Source organism: Schistocerca nitens, chromosome 3 (genome assembly GCF_023898315.1).
Source record: "Schistocerca nitens isolate TAMUIC-IGC-003100 chromosome 3, iqSchNite1.1, whole genome shotgun sequence".
Lineage (NCBI taxonomy): Eukaryota > Metazoa > Arthropoda > Insecta > Orthoptera > Acrididae > Schistocerca > Schistocerca nitens.
Window position 1 is genome coordinate 680,261,623 of NC_064616.1, and position 13,748 is coordinate 680,275,370.

A 13,748-nucleotide genomic window follows, 5' to 3' on the forward strand; every position below is an offset into this window, starting at 1 on the left:
GACATAGAAAACTACCACAGAAATTTTCCGCTCATCCACTGTACAGGATTTCCCTTGTCTTCCATAGCTTCTATAATTGGCTCACACGAGGAGTTCCACTCTGCTGCTACCAACAGTGATCACAAAAAATGGTTCAAATGGCTCTGAGCACTATGGGACTTAACATCTTAGGTCATCAGTCCCCTAGAACTTAGAACTAGTTAAACCTAACTAACCTAAGGACATCACACACATCCATGCCCGAGGCAGGATTCGAACCTGCGACCGTAGCAGACGCGCGGTTCCGGACTGCGCGCCTAGAACCGCGAGACCACCGCGGCCGGCACAGTGATCACACCTTCAGCACTTTACATGGAAAAATCTGGGCAAATCACCACTAGTGGCGTCTCCAAAATTAGACACAGACATTTTCCCTGCTTCATACAAACTTCTCTGTAAGCGCAAATGCATTTACTCCTTTTAATCAGATGACTAGGGATGTTCACATAGTCATACACAGAATTCCCTCAAAGGAATTATTATCGTTCGTTTTATTTATCTAATGATTACCAACGTCAAATGTATAGCTAGACATTTCCATACAAATATCTACCATGACATAAAAATCCAATCTTTTAACAGAATGTATGTTTTTGTTGGAGGTGAATAACCTCAGTCCACCACTGTCAAGCTATATATTGTATTGATGATGTCCTATATTTCATTGGACCAAATTCAGATACTAAAACCACATACTGAATATAGAGAGCAATATTCGATCACAAGAACAGAAATTTGCCATATGCACACATCAAAAAACGCTTTGTATCACCTCGGTTCCTAGAGTTTCGCAACCTGTACAGAAAATTGGAATAAAGATCAACATAAACATCATTTCCGCCCTTTTTACTGCTCATGAAAACCACACATTGCATGTTGCACCACCATATAGCGAGACCTTCAGAGGTGGTTGTCCAGATTGCTGTACACACTGGTACCTCTGATACCCAATACCACGTCCTCTTGCATTGATGCGTGCCTGTATTCCTAGTGGCATACTATTCACAAGTTCATCAAGGCACTCCTCAACGGCGATTCGGCGTAGATCCCTCAGAGTGGTTGGTGGGTCATATCGTTCATAAACAGCCATTTTCAATCTATCCCAGGCATGTTCGATAGGGTACATGTCTGGGGAACATCCTGGCCACTCTAGTCGAGTGAGCCGTTATCCTGAAGGAAGTCATTCACAAGATGTGCACGATGGGGGCGCGAATTGTCGTCCATGAAGACAAATGCCTCGCTAATATGCTGCTGGTATGGTTGCACTATCGGTCGGAGGATGGCATTCACGTATCGCACAGTCGTTACGACACCTTCCATGACCACCAGTGGCGTACGTCGGTTCCATATAATGCCACCCCAAAACAGCAGGGAAACTCCACCTTGCTGCACTCACTGGACAGTGTGTCTAAGGCGTTCACCCTCACCAGATTGCTTCCAAACACGTCTCTGACGATTTTCTAGTTGAAAGCATATGCGACACTCATCGGTGGAGAGAACGTGATGCCAATCCTGAGCGGTCCATTCGGCGTGTTGTTGGGCCCATCTGTACCGCGCTACATGGTGTCGTGGTTGCAAAGACGGACCTCGCCATGGACGTCGGGAGTCAAGTTGCGCATCATGCAACCTAATGCGCACAATTTGAGTCGTAACACGACGTCCTGTGGCTGCACGAAAAGCATTATTCAACATGGTGACGTTGCTGTCACGGTTCCTCCGAGCCATAATCCGTAAGTAACGGTCATCCACTGCAGTAGTAGCCCTTGGACGGCGTGAGTAAGGCATGTCATCGACAGTTCCTCCCTCTATGTATCTCCTCCATGATCCGAACAACATCGCATTTGTTCACTCCGAGACGACTGGATACTTCCCTTGTTGAGAGCCCTTCCTGGCACAAAGTAACAATGCGGACGCGATCAAACCGCGGTATTGACCGTCTACGCATGGTTGAACTACAGACAACACGAGCCGTGTACCTCCTTCCTGGTGGAATGACTGGAACTGACCTGCTGTCGGACCCCTCCGTCTAATAGGCGCTGCTCATGTATGGTTGTTTACATCTTTGGGCGGATTTAATGACACCTCTGAACAGTCAAAGGGACTGTGTCTGTGATACAATATCCACAGTAAACGTCTATCTTCAGGAGTTCTGGGAACTGGGGTGATGCAAAACTTTTTTGATGTGTGTATGATGCTCTGAATTTCAGATAATGATGGACATTCACAACAAACTCTATTTGTAGGATAGTTCCAGACAGATTAGATCCCAATAGGCATTACGTTATACATGCAATCCATCAATCACTATTGTTTGAAAGAAGTGTCTACACCCAGAAATTCATAAATCATAAAATACTCACTAAATCTTCAGTATAAAAGGTTTGCACAGGGTATTTTATCAGATTACACGAGAAATGATGCCTCAAAACTTGTTAGTCACCATAAATCATTTTATTCTTACATATTCACAAGGGATAAAATATATGACGTTCACATACGAGTAAACATAGCATCAAACCCAAATAACCCGCGTATCCATGTTCTATCGCACTTAAAAAACAGTAAATCCACCTTCTCAACAGGTAACATTAGTTCATGGTTTAATTGATATAATGACGTCAGCATTTATCTGTATACAAAACTCTTACGATTGTGTTGCATTTTCGTCTCTCCCATCCAACTTTATGTTACTTATTTACGTTTAGAATCTGAAATAACCCCTATGAATATAAAACTGGATGAAACAAGTGGTCTAAAGAAGACAAAAAGTAGCAAGTATTCTTCGTGAGTTTATCAACCATCATATAAACAAATCTAGGTCTTAGATATTTTTCACAAGGAAAGAAAGTGACTGACCGTGTTAGACCAATAAGTTTCTCCACTCATTTATCTATGATACCATTTACATATCTCTAAAACCATGGATGTTGCAAAATAACTTCAACTTACGCGTAAGCTTACCCCTATGCAAGGCCTCGTTGATACAGTTCACTATTTGCTTGCCTAGCGCGCACCCGTCGGTGCTTGGTTGGCCATTCGCCAGCCACATGGTCATGTCGAGTACCTTGCTTATACTTTGCAAGGACACGTACACAGAACTCTCTTTTTGTCCTCTACCTCGAATACAATATCTTTGTTATTGGCAGATTGCAGTGGCGGGAGGGCAGTGGTGCCGGAGTGCAGCCAGCCACACCCGGAGGGTGGAGGTGAATAACACAGCCACTGCAATAGAGTATCGTATTTTCTGTGTGGCTGTGTGTTTTGGTTTGAATGTTTTATTTCTCCTCTCTCTCTCTCTCTCTCTCTCTCTCTCTCTCTCTCTCTCTTTGCCTGACTGTGAAAACCAGAACGTCGCCTTTACCTGGCCACAGAACGTTTTGGTTTGAATGTTTTATTTCTCCTCTCTCTCTCTCTCTCTCTCTCTCTCTCTCTCTCTTTGCCTGACTGTGAAAACCAGAACGTCGCCTTTACCTGGCCACAGAACACTGAAGACTAAAACCATGTGCTTCATACTGGTAAATTATTTTATAGCCCACAATAGCCAGCCCATAAATATATGAAATGGCTTCCAGATTTCCAGCTTTTTCAGTTGTTCCATATACCGATGCACAGCCAGGATCATTTAATGACAACAGAAGAAAGCTAATAGTATCAGAAACAATTGCAAAAAAAGCGGTTCAAATGGCTCTAAGCACTATGGAACTTAACATCTGAGGTCATCAGTCCCCTAGACTTATAACTAATTAAACCTAACTAACTTAAGTACATCACAGACATCCATGCCCGAGGTAGGATTCGAACCTGCGACCGTAGCAGCAGCACGGTTCCGGACTGAAGCGCCTAGAACCGCTCGGCTACAAAGGCCTGCAATTACACAAAAAAAAAAAAAAAAAAAAACCACCCTCAAATGAAAGCCAGTTCAACGCTCGAAAAGGCAAGTTTCGAATCTAGCGCCTTATCATCATTAAAGACAGAGCGTAAGCTTATAAAGGATAAGAATGAAAGAGAAAATTGCTCATGGTCTTTTCTTAAGATCAAGTGATGCAGCGAAATCACTTGATACCTAAATTAGGATGCCCTGACAGTGGCAAGAGAGTCCATCATGCAATCATGTTAATCACTAAGCTAGAGGGAGACAATGGAGCCGCATTCAGAAGGACGATGGTTCAAATCCGTGTCCAGTCATTCAAATTGAGGTCCTCCGTGATTTTCCTAAATCGCTCCAGACAAATACCGAGAGGATTCTTTTGAAAGGGCACAGGCGATTTCCTTCCGCATCCTTGAAACATTCCGAGCTTGTGCACCGTCTCTACTGGCCTTAATGTTGACGGGACGTTAAACCCACTTTTGCTCTCTTCCTTCTCTACACCTACTCATTCCGCATTTCAAGCAAAACGCGAAAAATGAACAACGAATATATGAATGTTCATACACAGCCACGATCTAAAGTCCTTCATCACACACACACACACACATACACACACACACACATACGTTCAATAAACAGCAAGTCGTGACGCACGATAAAAGGTTTGAATTCTGCACTCGACGCGCGCAAACAAGATGGCGAAACAAATGAGCGCGTAACACGCAGCAGCAGTGCGAAGAGTTCAGTGAATTACAAACAGGATCGGTAAGGACAACAGAAGGTGAGTGAATGCTTCAGCATTGCAGTTGTAACACACCAGTTTGAAACGGTTGTCCTCAACAAACAATGAAATAGCAAGAGTAATATAAAACATGGCCTTGCTAGTGAAATTGTGCTACAAACATGAAGCGAATAATACTTCCAGTGTTTCGTTTGAATACAAACAAGAAATCTATTTCATTTTTAAGGGTGCATCAGTACTGTTTACTTGTTTAGCGAGCACAACAATTTCAGGGACCATATTTCTATCGCGAATACTACAGATAAAAGCATATTGTTAATTACACGCTCGTTTGCGTAGCATTGCCCATCGTTGGATGTCTAATGTTGATAACCAGAACTAGTTCGGAAATACTACAGGCGTTCATGGCATATAGGACACCACCTTCAACGTAAACAATAATCATTACACATTTCCAACGTTCAGTGAGAATAAGTTTCCGTAAAGGAGTCACAAACTTTTTATCTCAATTAAGTCTTATGATGCTAAGTTCCGGCCCTCAGGGAATCTTATGGAGTCCGAATTAAATGTTTGTAAATAAGCGATTCATCAGCGATATTATACTAAAGATAATGCTACGGGTTAAGTCATAAATATTACATCATGTCTAATAGCGAACGTCCCTCAGTACGTAGCGGGATGTCCGAGGTCAGCCTTATCTGTGTTAATGACCCTCGGCTCAGAATGACGCACTGCTTTCCTCTTCTCAGTACATTGCGAGTGTATTCAGAACTATGTCACTGTCAGATATTTTATTTACGTTGTTACAGTATAATGGTGAATGAAATAATTTCCACATAATCATGGACTTGAGTACCTTCATCCATTACTGCTATAATTAAATTTGTTGCGGATGTGAATTGTGCCTCTTATGAGCAATGCCTTCTGAATCCGTGTTCATTGTCTCATTAAGAAAATTTGTGTCCAGCGTATTTCGTGAAACAAGTACCCGAAAGCACAAAATTCTAAAGTGGGTAAATACCAGTGATGTTGTTGTTGTCCGAAGACTGGTTTGATGCAGATCTTCACGTTACTCTATCATTTCCCGAGCAACAAATGCAATCCACATCCATTCGAAGCTGTTTAATGTACCCATCCCTTGGTCTTCCTCGACAATTTTTGCCCCCTCATTTCCCTCCAATACCAAATTAACGATTCCTTGATGCCTCAGAATGTTTTGTATCATTCTAACCCTTCCTTAAGTCAAGTTCTGACACAATAATGTTTTCCCATTTCGATTCACTACCTCCTCGTACCTCCTAATTACTTACGCTACCTACCTATTTATTCTTCAGCATTCTTCTGTATCGCCACATTTCAAAAGGTTCTATTCTCTTGTGGTCTAAACTGTTTATCGTGCTTGTTTCACTTCCGTACATGGCTACACTTCATGCAAGTATCTTCAAAAAAGATTTCCTAATGCTTGAATTTATCTTCATATTAACAAGTACTGCGTTTTATTGCCAGAACACTCGAATACTTAGAAGATGCAACAGGTCTACTAATGAGACTGCGCACACTACGTTTGTCCGTACTCTGCCAAAGTACTACTGTGCAGTATAGGATCCTTGCCAGATAGAAATGACGGAGGACATCGAAAAAGTTCAAAGAAGGGCAGCTTGTTTTGTATCATCGCGAAGTAGGGGAGAGGTTGTCAGGGATGTGATACACGGATTGGGTTGGTTATCATAAAACAAAGGCGTTTTTCGTTGGACCGAGATCTTTTTACAAAATTTCACAACCACTCACAATTTAATGTGTTAATTTTGTACATCGAGATTTGGGGCTTACTACCTAATATCACGTAGATGTCTTCAACAATATACGGGTTGCGGGTTCATCTAACTTATTGTTCGCCAGATGGCGGTTTTAGAAGACATGTACTTGAAGATAAGTGTCGAAACGTTTTTAAAAATTAGAACATTAAATTTTGACTGATTACGATGTGCAGTTTATCGTTTTCGAACAAATACTTTAATAGTCACTCAAGTTTAACCCCACATGGCTTGTTGTTTTATACAGGTGCAATGACGGCTATCGCTCGGGTTCAAATCGAAATGTTCTGTGTGGATGTGTAATATCAGCCAATGTGCAGAGTTGTAACTGAAAATGCTACGTGATATTCATAACTAAAAGATTTTAACACTCTTACATCAACAGTTTATAAGTATATGTGGTTGCAGTACGTCCATGAGATTTTCATGGAACATTGTAGTTAGTCAAAGAAATGGCCTTCTCCACTAACCTGCCACCATCCATCTTTATAAGATCAGAACTTATGCTTAGCGGAAACCATTTCACTGCCGACAGCTAAACTTTACTATGTTAAAGTTATGCTCTCTGTACAGCATGTTTATAGAGGCCATTTCATCAAGGTGATATCTTACGCCGCTGTGATACGCAGATACCATAATTTATGTAAGACTTGAAAATAACTTCCCATTGCCATAGTAATGTCTGGGTAAAATAGAAATGAACTTCATTTTAATTTAACTTATCTTGATGAAATTCTGTTTGATCGAAAACAAGTTCCACCACATTGTATGTAATATTAGGTTTCCTATTGTTTCAGATCTCAACAACAATGAGTGCATTAAGGAAATGTGTACTCCCCGTGACATCCAAACTCCTGAACCAATTAGAAGTCAAATGTTTCAGTACTTCATCGGCTTTAAAAACTGATACAACCACTCAGGATTTGGTAAGAAGAGTGAGATAATTCTCCTCTGTAAACATAGTATGTACAAACTGATAAAATATGTAACAGTTGGTTAAGTCCAGGCCTAGAAATATTTAGTATAGAAAAACACATTTTATTCTTCTTTATACAAGATTCTCATATCACAAAATTAATACTGAATCCGTTTCTCAATGTAATATGATGCTCACAACGGAAAATAAAACTCTTCCAAAGAAATATGTACAATACATTAATCTTAATCAACAATATTTTGCATGACCATGTCTGTGTCAGGTACTTTTAATTATGAAATGAGATCAAAAACTAAGAATGTTAGCAGCTATTTATATACTGATTTTTATTTCGCTGTGATATCCTTAGTTTAAAGTCCAGTCCTCATCTTCCAGACTATACTTATATTTCAATACACATTACTCACCTTTTGAAAGAGGTCACTTCTGTAGAGCATGTTTATAGAGGCTATTTCATCAAGATGATATCTTACGCCGCTGTGATACGCTGAGACCATATATATATATATATATATAATGACACTGTAAATGTTTTAATATTATGCACAATCTATCAACAATTACTTAATGCGAAAGGAGGGCAAAAACTACAGAACAGTTATTCAGTGGGAAACTTGTGGAATGGCACCAGAAACAGCAGAGATACATTAGTATAATTTACCGACAAGAATAACATGTTCACCCTTATTGAATACTTATAGAAGAAATACAAATATAAAATGGATTTGTCTAGGATTAATGAAACTAAAAATGGGACTCTATTCTAATGAACAGCAAAGACATTGCTGAAAATGTATATGTTACTGTCCTAAACCACTCAAGAATTTCTAGTGATTGGGGACTAGTGGGATGTAGAGTAGAAAACGTGCAAAACTAGAAAGAAACAGACTCACAGGCGGAAAGTGTATATAATGAGAATTTATTTAAAAATAGAGTAGTAGACTACATTAAAGTAAATAACAAGTGCAGCATCTTAAAAAAATGAAGATGTTACAGACATTGACGAAAGCGGAAATTATTTAATAAAATTGCTTCCGCAAACAGCGAAAAACGTTGCACGTACGAAGGCAGCAAAAGAAAGGAACATCTGAAATGGGGCAGAGCAGCTATTAAAGCGAAGATCAAAGTTTCAAGCAAACGATAACAGTAATGGTAGAATAAGCAAAATAAAAACAGAACTATTTGGAAATGTCTTCAGTAGAATGTGAGAAGAAATCATGAAAATATGTTCACAGAAACAACTGAAAACAAGAAGAATGTAAAAAAGGCAAAACAGAAACTTATCTTCAGCGTACACCACTACTGAAAAGTTCTGATGACAGGCAGCACATTAACTAATAATAAGGTGGAAGTTTTACGGTAATTCGAAGCTGTTTATATAGTTCAGGAGATGAATAAGGAGCACAGATACTTCTTGATGAAAATAATGACATTCCGGAAGTAATGCCAGCCTTTAGAAATATCAAAGAAAGAGAGGTACCTGCAGATGATTGTGATTCAGAAGAAATGGTTAAAGCTGGACGAAAACTGAGCAAAGGGAATTTGCAAAATCTTTCACACAATATCTCCAGTGGGAGGGCAATTCCCCAAAACCGGAAAATTCTGTAATTATTATATTTCACAAAAAATCAGATTGACTAGACATAATAACTATTATACTATTAGCATCCCATCCGTAATGTATAGGATATTCACTGCATCTATAACTTACTCCATAGAAAACAAAACATTAGATTTTAATCAGTCAAAGGAAGAAGATGGCTTTAGAAGTGAATGTATCACAATAGTCTATACGCAAACCTTGAAGAGAACTATAGAATGGAGAACAAAGTGTGAATGACCACTTTCTTTGGGACTTGTAAATTTTGAGAAAAGCAAGACATTGATTCAGTCCATCTCAAAGCACCGAGGAATTATACGTCAATTTTAGTACTTCCATTACTTTTCACCAAGACAACGGGAAAATTTTAATCGGATGAGGAGTCGGGAAATTAGCTTCCATATCATCGGAAGTATTCTCAGTAGCCCTACAGGAAAAACTGCGAACACCAAGACAATCGTTTGAAAACAATAATTAAAAGTTGCGTCTTGTTGTCGAATATATTATTCTGATCTAAACTGGAGAATCTCCTGACGGAAGCCTGCACAAATTCACGAGAAAGTTATACCTGTCAGGGAGATAGTTGGATTGATTGAGAATATTCTAGTCAGTAGGTAGACTGCTACATATTTGGGCCAGTGAAGTTTCATGAACGTGTATAATTAATGAAAACAAACAATAATTTCGTATTCATTTGTAGAAGTCTTTTGAGACAGATATAATTATCATTCCTATTTTTCAGTATCCAGTATTTATAGAGTAATGAGTATTAATATTTCCTGTATTGCCTAAAAATCAACCTAGACTGCTGCTGCTGTGATTTTTCCAATACACCAGTGGCTCATTTCTTTCTCTAACCTTGATAAAACTGAGCTGGAACGTCTGTAATTTCGCCTTGCAAATGTTTGTGTGGTTGACTCAATATGCACACGGCCAACTGCTCCTGCTATGCTTCCCCATCTCAGTTAGAGGTCCCGCTTTAATAAGATCGATGTCTACGAGAAGCCAAACTCAAACTCCCATCCTCCTCTCGCTGTGACTAACGATCTCGTCGTCGCTTGCAGATCTAAAATCTAACTGACGCCAGTCTATGTAATTCCCAGTAACTAAATAGCATAGTAAAACGTGTATACAATAGCTACAAGATATTGCTGTTCAGTAATGTATAATATCGTATGTTTCATTTATTTCAGCAAGTTAACGAGCAAACTAGACGAAATGTTGAAGTAGGACAGTTGACTGAACTAGTACGAGATTTCTTGCATCCTTCAGAGTTCTACGACGCTGTCAGAGGTATTGGCATCGATTTTTTCTGCGGCGTTCCAGATTCACTCCTCAAAGGCAAGTCACAATAAAATGGCAGAAAATCTTAATATTTTCTTAACACATAATAATTGTCTGTCATATCTGCATTTCATTAATTTTTAGTGGCTTCCCTTGACAGATTTTTGTGCATTCGTATCGAACCGTGTGGCGCCAGAGAAGCACGTCATTGCAGCAAATGAAGGCAACGCGATTAGCATAGCGTCCGGATACCATCTGGCCACTGGTAAAGCCAGTCTTGTCTACTTACAGGTTTGTAGTGATTCACTCAGTATCATCTTTGTTAACTGAGACTAACAAAACTTAACATTTTTTTTTTAACCATAGGATAGTACATGAAATCCATAATCAATGAAAACACTATCAAGTACGTGTCTATGCACTGTACAAGCCGTCAAAATAAAAAGTTGACCGGTTTATGGCTATATTGAATAAAAGCCCCCAGGAACGTCTAAACAGCTCGGTTAAAGGAATAATATCTAAATTGAAAGGCGTGTTAGAAATGAGTGCGTGCACTGCGTGTAAGTAGAAGCGCTAGTTGTCAGTGAACACAATAAGCTGAAGCAGGCTTGTCCGCTGGTACTAGGTCAAAAACACTAAGTGTGAAGATTCATGTAGAAACAAAGATTAAATTTTAAGTTCCGTTACGTCTTTAGAAAAAACAGTAAAAGGTACGCATGTGATATTGGTACTGCCGAGAACGTGAGCAGAAGATGCGTTTATGACCTGTTCAAACTCTTCTGAGATAGAAATTTCCTATTCTACTCTGAGTAGGTAGAACACAGTTTATGATATCTAACACTGACAGCGATGTGAAGAGCAGTGGACACAACAGGCGGTTCCTGTGGTCGATAGCGGCTAACCGGAAGTAAAATCTAGAAAGTAGGATAAGTCATCGTAAGCGTGCGCAAAACAGCGGGGAGCGATTCGAATCGAAAACGTAAACATTGGCAAGGTCAGTCACCTTGCTATCAATGGCACGTACCGAAGGCTTCAGAGAATAACGAGGAATTGAGGGACCAAGTGTGAGGCCGGCCGCGACATTATTTTCTCGTCAGCGTACGGGACTACGTGACATACTCGCGGTGGCGGCGCCCTCCTTGGTAGCGAGCTGGGACTGTGCTACGAAGCCTGATTATCTCTGACTTTTCCTCCAAATCGATACTCAGGGTGGGCGGGGAAATCCGAATCGCTGTCGGATACTAAACCACTCCCCCCCCCCCCACACACACACACACCTTTAATCAGCTATTTGGGCCGGAAATGGCCAGGACTGTCTTGACTTCGTTGAGGAGAAGAAGGAGTGGTGCTGGGATCCCCGCCAACGGCTCCCGCAGCGTGTCCTCGTCGTGACGAGCCAGATCGGATGTCGGAGGTGATTCTGGAATTGCTTGGTCCTGTCTGAGGGCAGCGGGTGCCGGCCGTAGTCCATATAGAGATAATGGTTCGACCGCCATGGGTGTTTCATTCCGGGTACGCTCAACCTCTGCCGACTGCTTGGTGATGGAGTCTCTGACGTTGGTGGGAGCCGCAAGTGGCTTAGCGTACGAAAGTGATTCCACCTCTACCGGCTCCTATTGCTAGTCATTGTCGACACACTGTTACACCTAAAGCGAGAGTGGAGATTATGGTTGTGGCAGACGAGCTGTTGACCAGGATTTTCCTGGCCGTTATTGCGTGAGTCATGCCCGGCCGTTTGAGAATGGTGTGGGCGCTACGTATCGTTGCGGGTGGAACTGGTTTCGATATCTGACGATCTGCTCCTAGCCCGTGGTAAATTCAAACATTTGTCGCCCATTACTGGGAACGAAGACGCTTTGTCTCCACCGTGGGTTCCGGCCCAAAGTGCGCTCCATACGTTGGAGCACTTGCGGTAAAAGACTGTGTCCACGGGTCGAGAGCTCACTGAGCCGAGCGCATGAGGAATAAAAGGGTGCAGGTTCAGCGTGCGTGTAAAATTTCAGTATGATTCAGTCCATTTACAGGAGTGGACCAGTATTATGCGAGGAGGCCGGTGCTTGCTTCCCCGGAGTCGACTGTCACCATCATCTTGCGCACCTGCATTTAAAGGACGTGACCGTTCAGTCCGCTTCAGAATACGACGCTGGATAGAACATGAAGTAGTCAGGTGCTCATTATCGTTGCGTTTACAGAAATTCTTCAACGCAGATGCCATGAACTGAGGGTCATTGTCGGAAACCAGGGTGTAACGAAACCATGGTGTAACGTGCCCTTTATTGCAAATATGATGGATAGTGTACGGATGGTGGTAGCCATCTGTGCTACATATGGAAACATAGAAAGGGTATCAACGACTAGCAACCACATTGCTCCTTGGAACTGTCTTGCGATATTAGTAAAGTTCTGGGTACCATTTACTTTTGTGGCTGTTTCGTCTGATCCATACCTGAGCGATGCGCTAAAAATTGCCAAGGATCAGTAAGTAACAGCTCAGCACAAGCTTTTTTTAACAATTCTACTGGCGTCGACTTCCTTTATAGTAGCTGCCACCGTTGTGCTATATAATCAACTGATAATGACAAATCAACTTTATTATCCGATCTATCGAGCACCCATCGTTCGGTAGTACGGTGATGCGAATTTAGTAGTTAGCGATCTACCGTCCTCGTCATTGGTAGACGTTCATAAATAGAAGCAAACCAAGCGGTAGCTCATAGAAAACTACCCTCCACGTCGTTGTCGAAGATTTCCAGAAAAGTTAGTGCAACCAAATCGTGTCAGATTGAGCACCAACATATAAACGATGTCACTGCTCGTTCTGTAACATCACCAGGTTTACATGCCGCAAAGAGGAGCATCTATAAAGTGTCTTCCTTGGCCAGCTGGCGACGACAGCCACCGCCAGCGTGTTGCACTCTTGTATTGCCGGTGCCAGTAACAGCAGCAGACTGGCTGCAGAAGCTCATGCTGCTACTGGAAATTAATGGAGTAACGAACGGCGGAGTTACAGTTGGAGACAGATGCGACCGTGTCTCTGATTAATGTAGATAAATATGGTGGATCAGCTCACCACAGCGGTATCAAATGGTTCAAATGGCTCTGAGCACAATGGGACTTAACTTCTGGGGTCATCAGTCCCCTAGAACTTAGAACTACTTAAACCTAACTAACCTAATGACATCACATACATCCATGCCCGAGGCAGGATTCCAACCTGCGACCGTAGCGGTCGCGCGGTTCCAGACTGCAGCGCCTAGAACCGCTCGGCCACCCCGGCCGGCACAGCGGTATCCTCAGTGCAGAGTGCTGATGGACAATGGACAGTCGATCCCGTTGCGGGGTCAGATCATAGTTCAAGCTGAGTATAAAAATGTATCTAGGTAACTAACCCTTGCGATAATAAACTCTTGGATAACAATTTTGCGCTTTTTAGTGTCCAAATTCAAGACCCAGTGAATCTAGTT

The 13,748-nt window shown here is 41.5% G+C and overlaps 1 protein-coding gene across 3 annotated transcripts in view; it reads left to right on the forward strand.

Moving 5' to 3' along the window:
• Positions 1–13,748, forward strand: part of LOC126248634 (phosphonopyruvate decarboxylase-like) — a 102,455-nt gene that overhangs the window by 20,256 nt on the left and 68,451 nt on the right. For 2 of the 3 annotated variants that reach the window (XM_049949810.1, XM_049949812.1), the window contains exons 2-4: positions 7,261–7,389; positions 10,194–10,341; positions 10,445–10,575. In XM_049949810.1, the coding sequence (XP_049805767.1) occupies positions 7,273–7,389; positions 10,194–10,341; positions 10,445–10,575 (396 nt within the window). In that variant the 5' untranslated portion in view covers positions 7,261–7,272. Of the gene's footprint in view, positions 1–4,610; positions 4,689–7,260; positions 7,390–10,193; positions 10,342–10,444; positions 10,576–13,748 lie in introns of those variants that run through there. The other variant, XM_049949811.1, reaches the window with a different exon arrangement.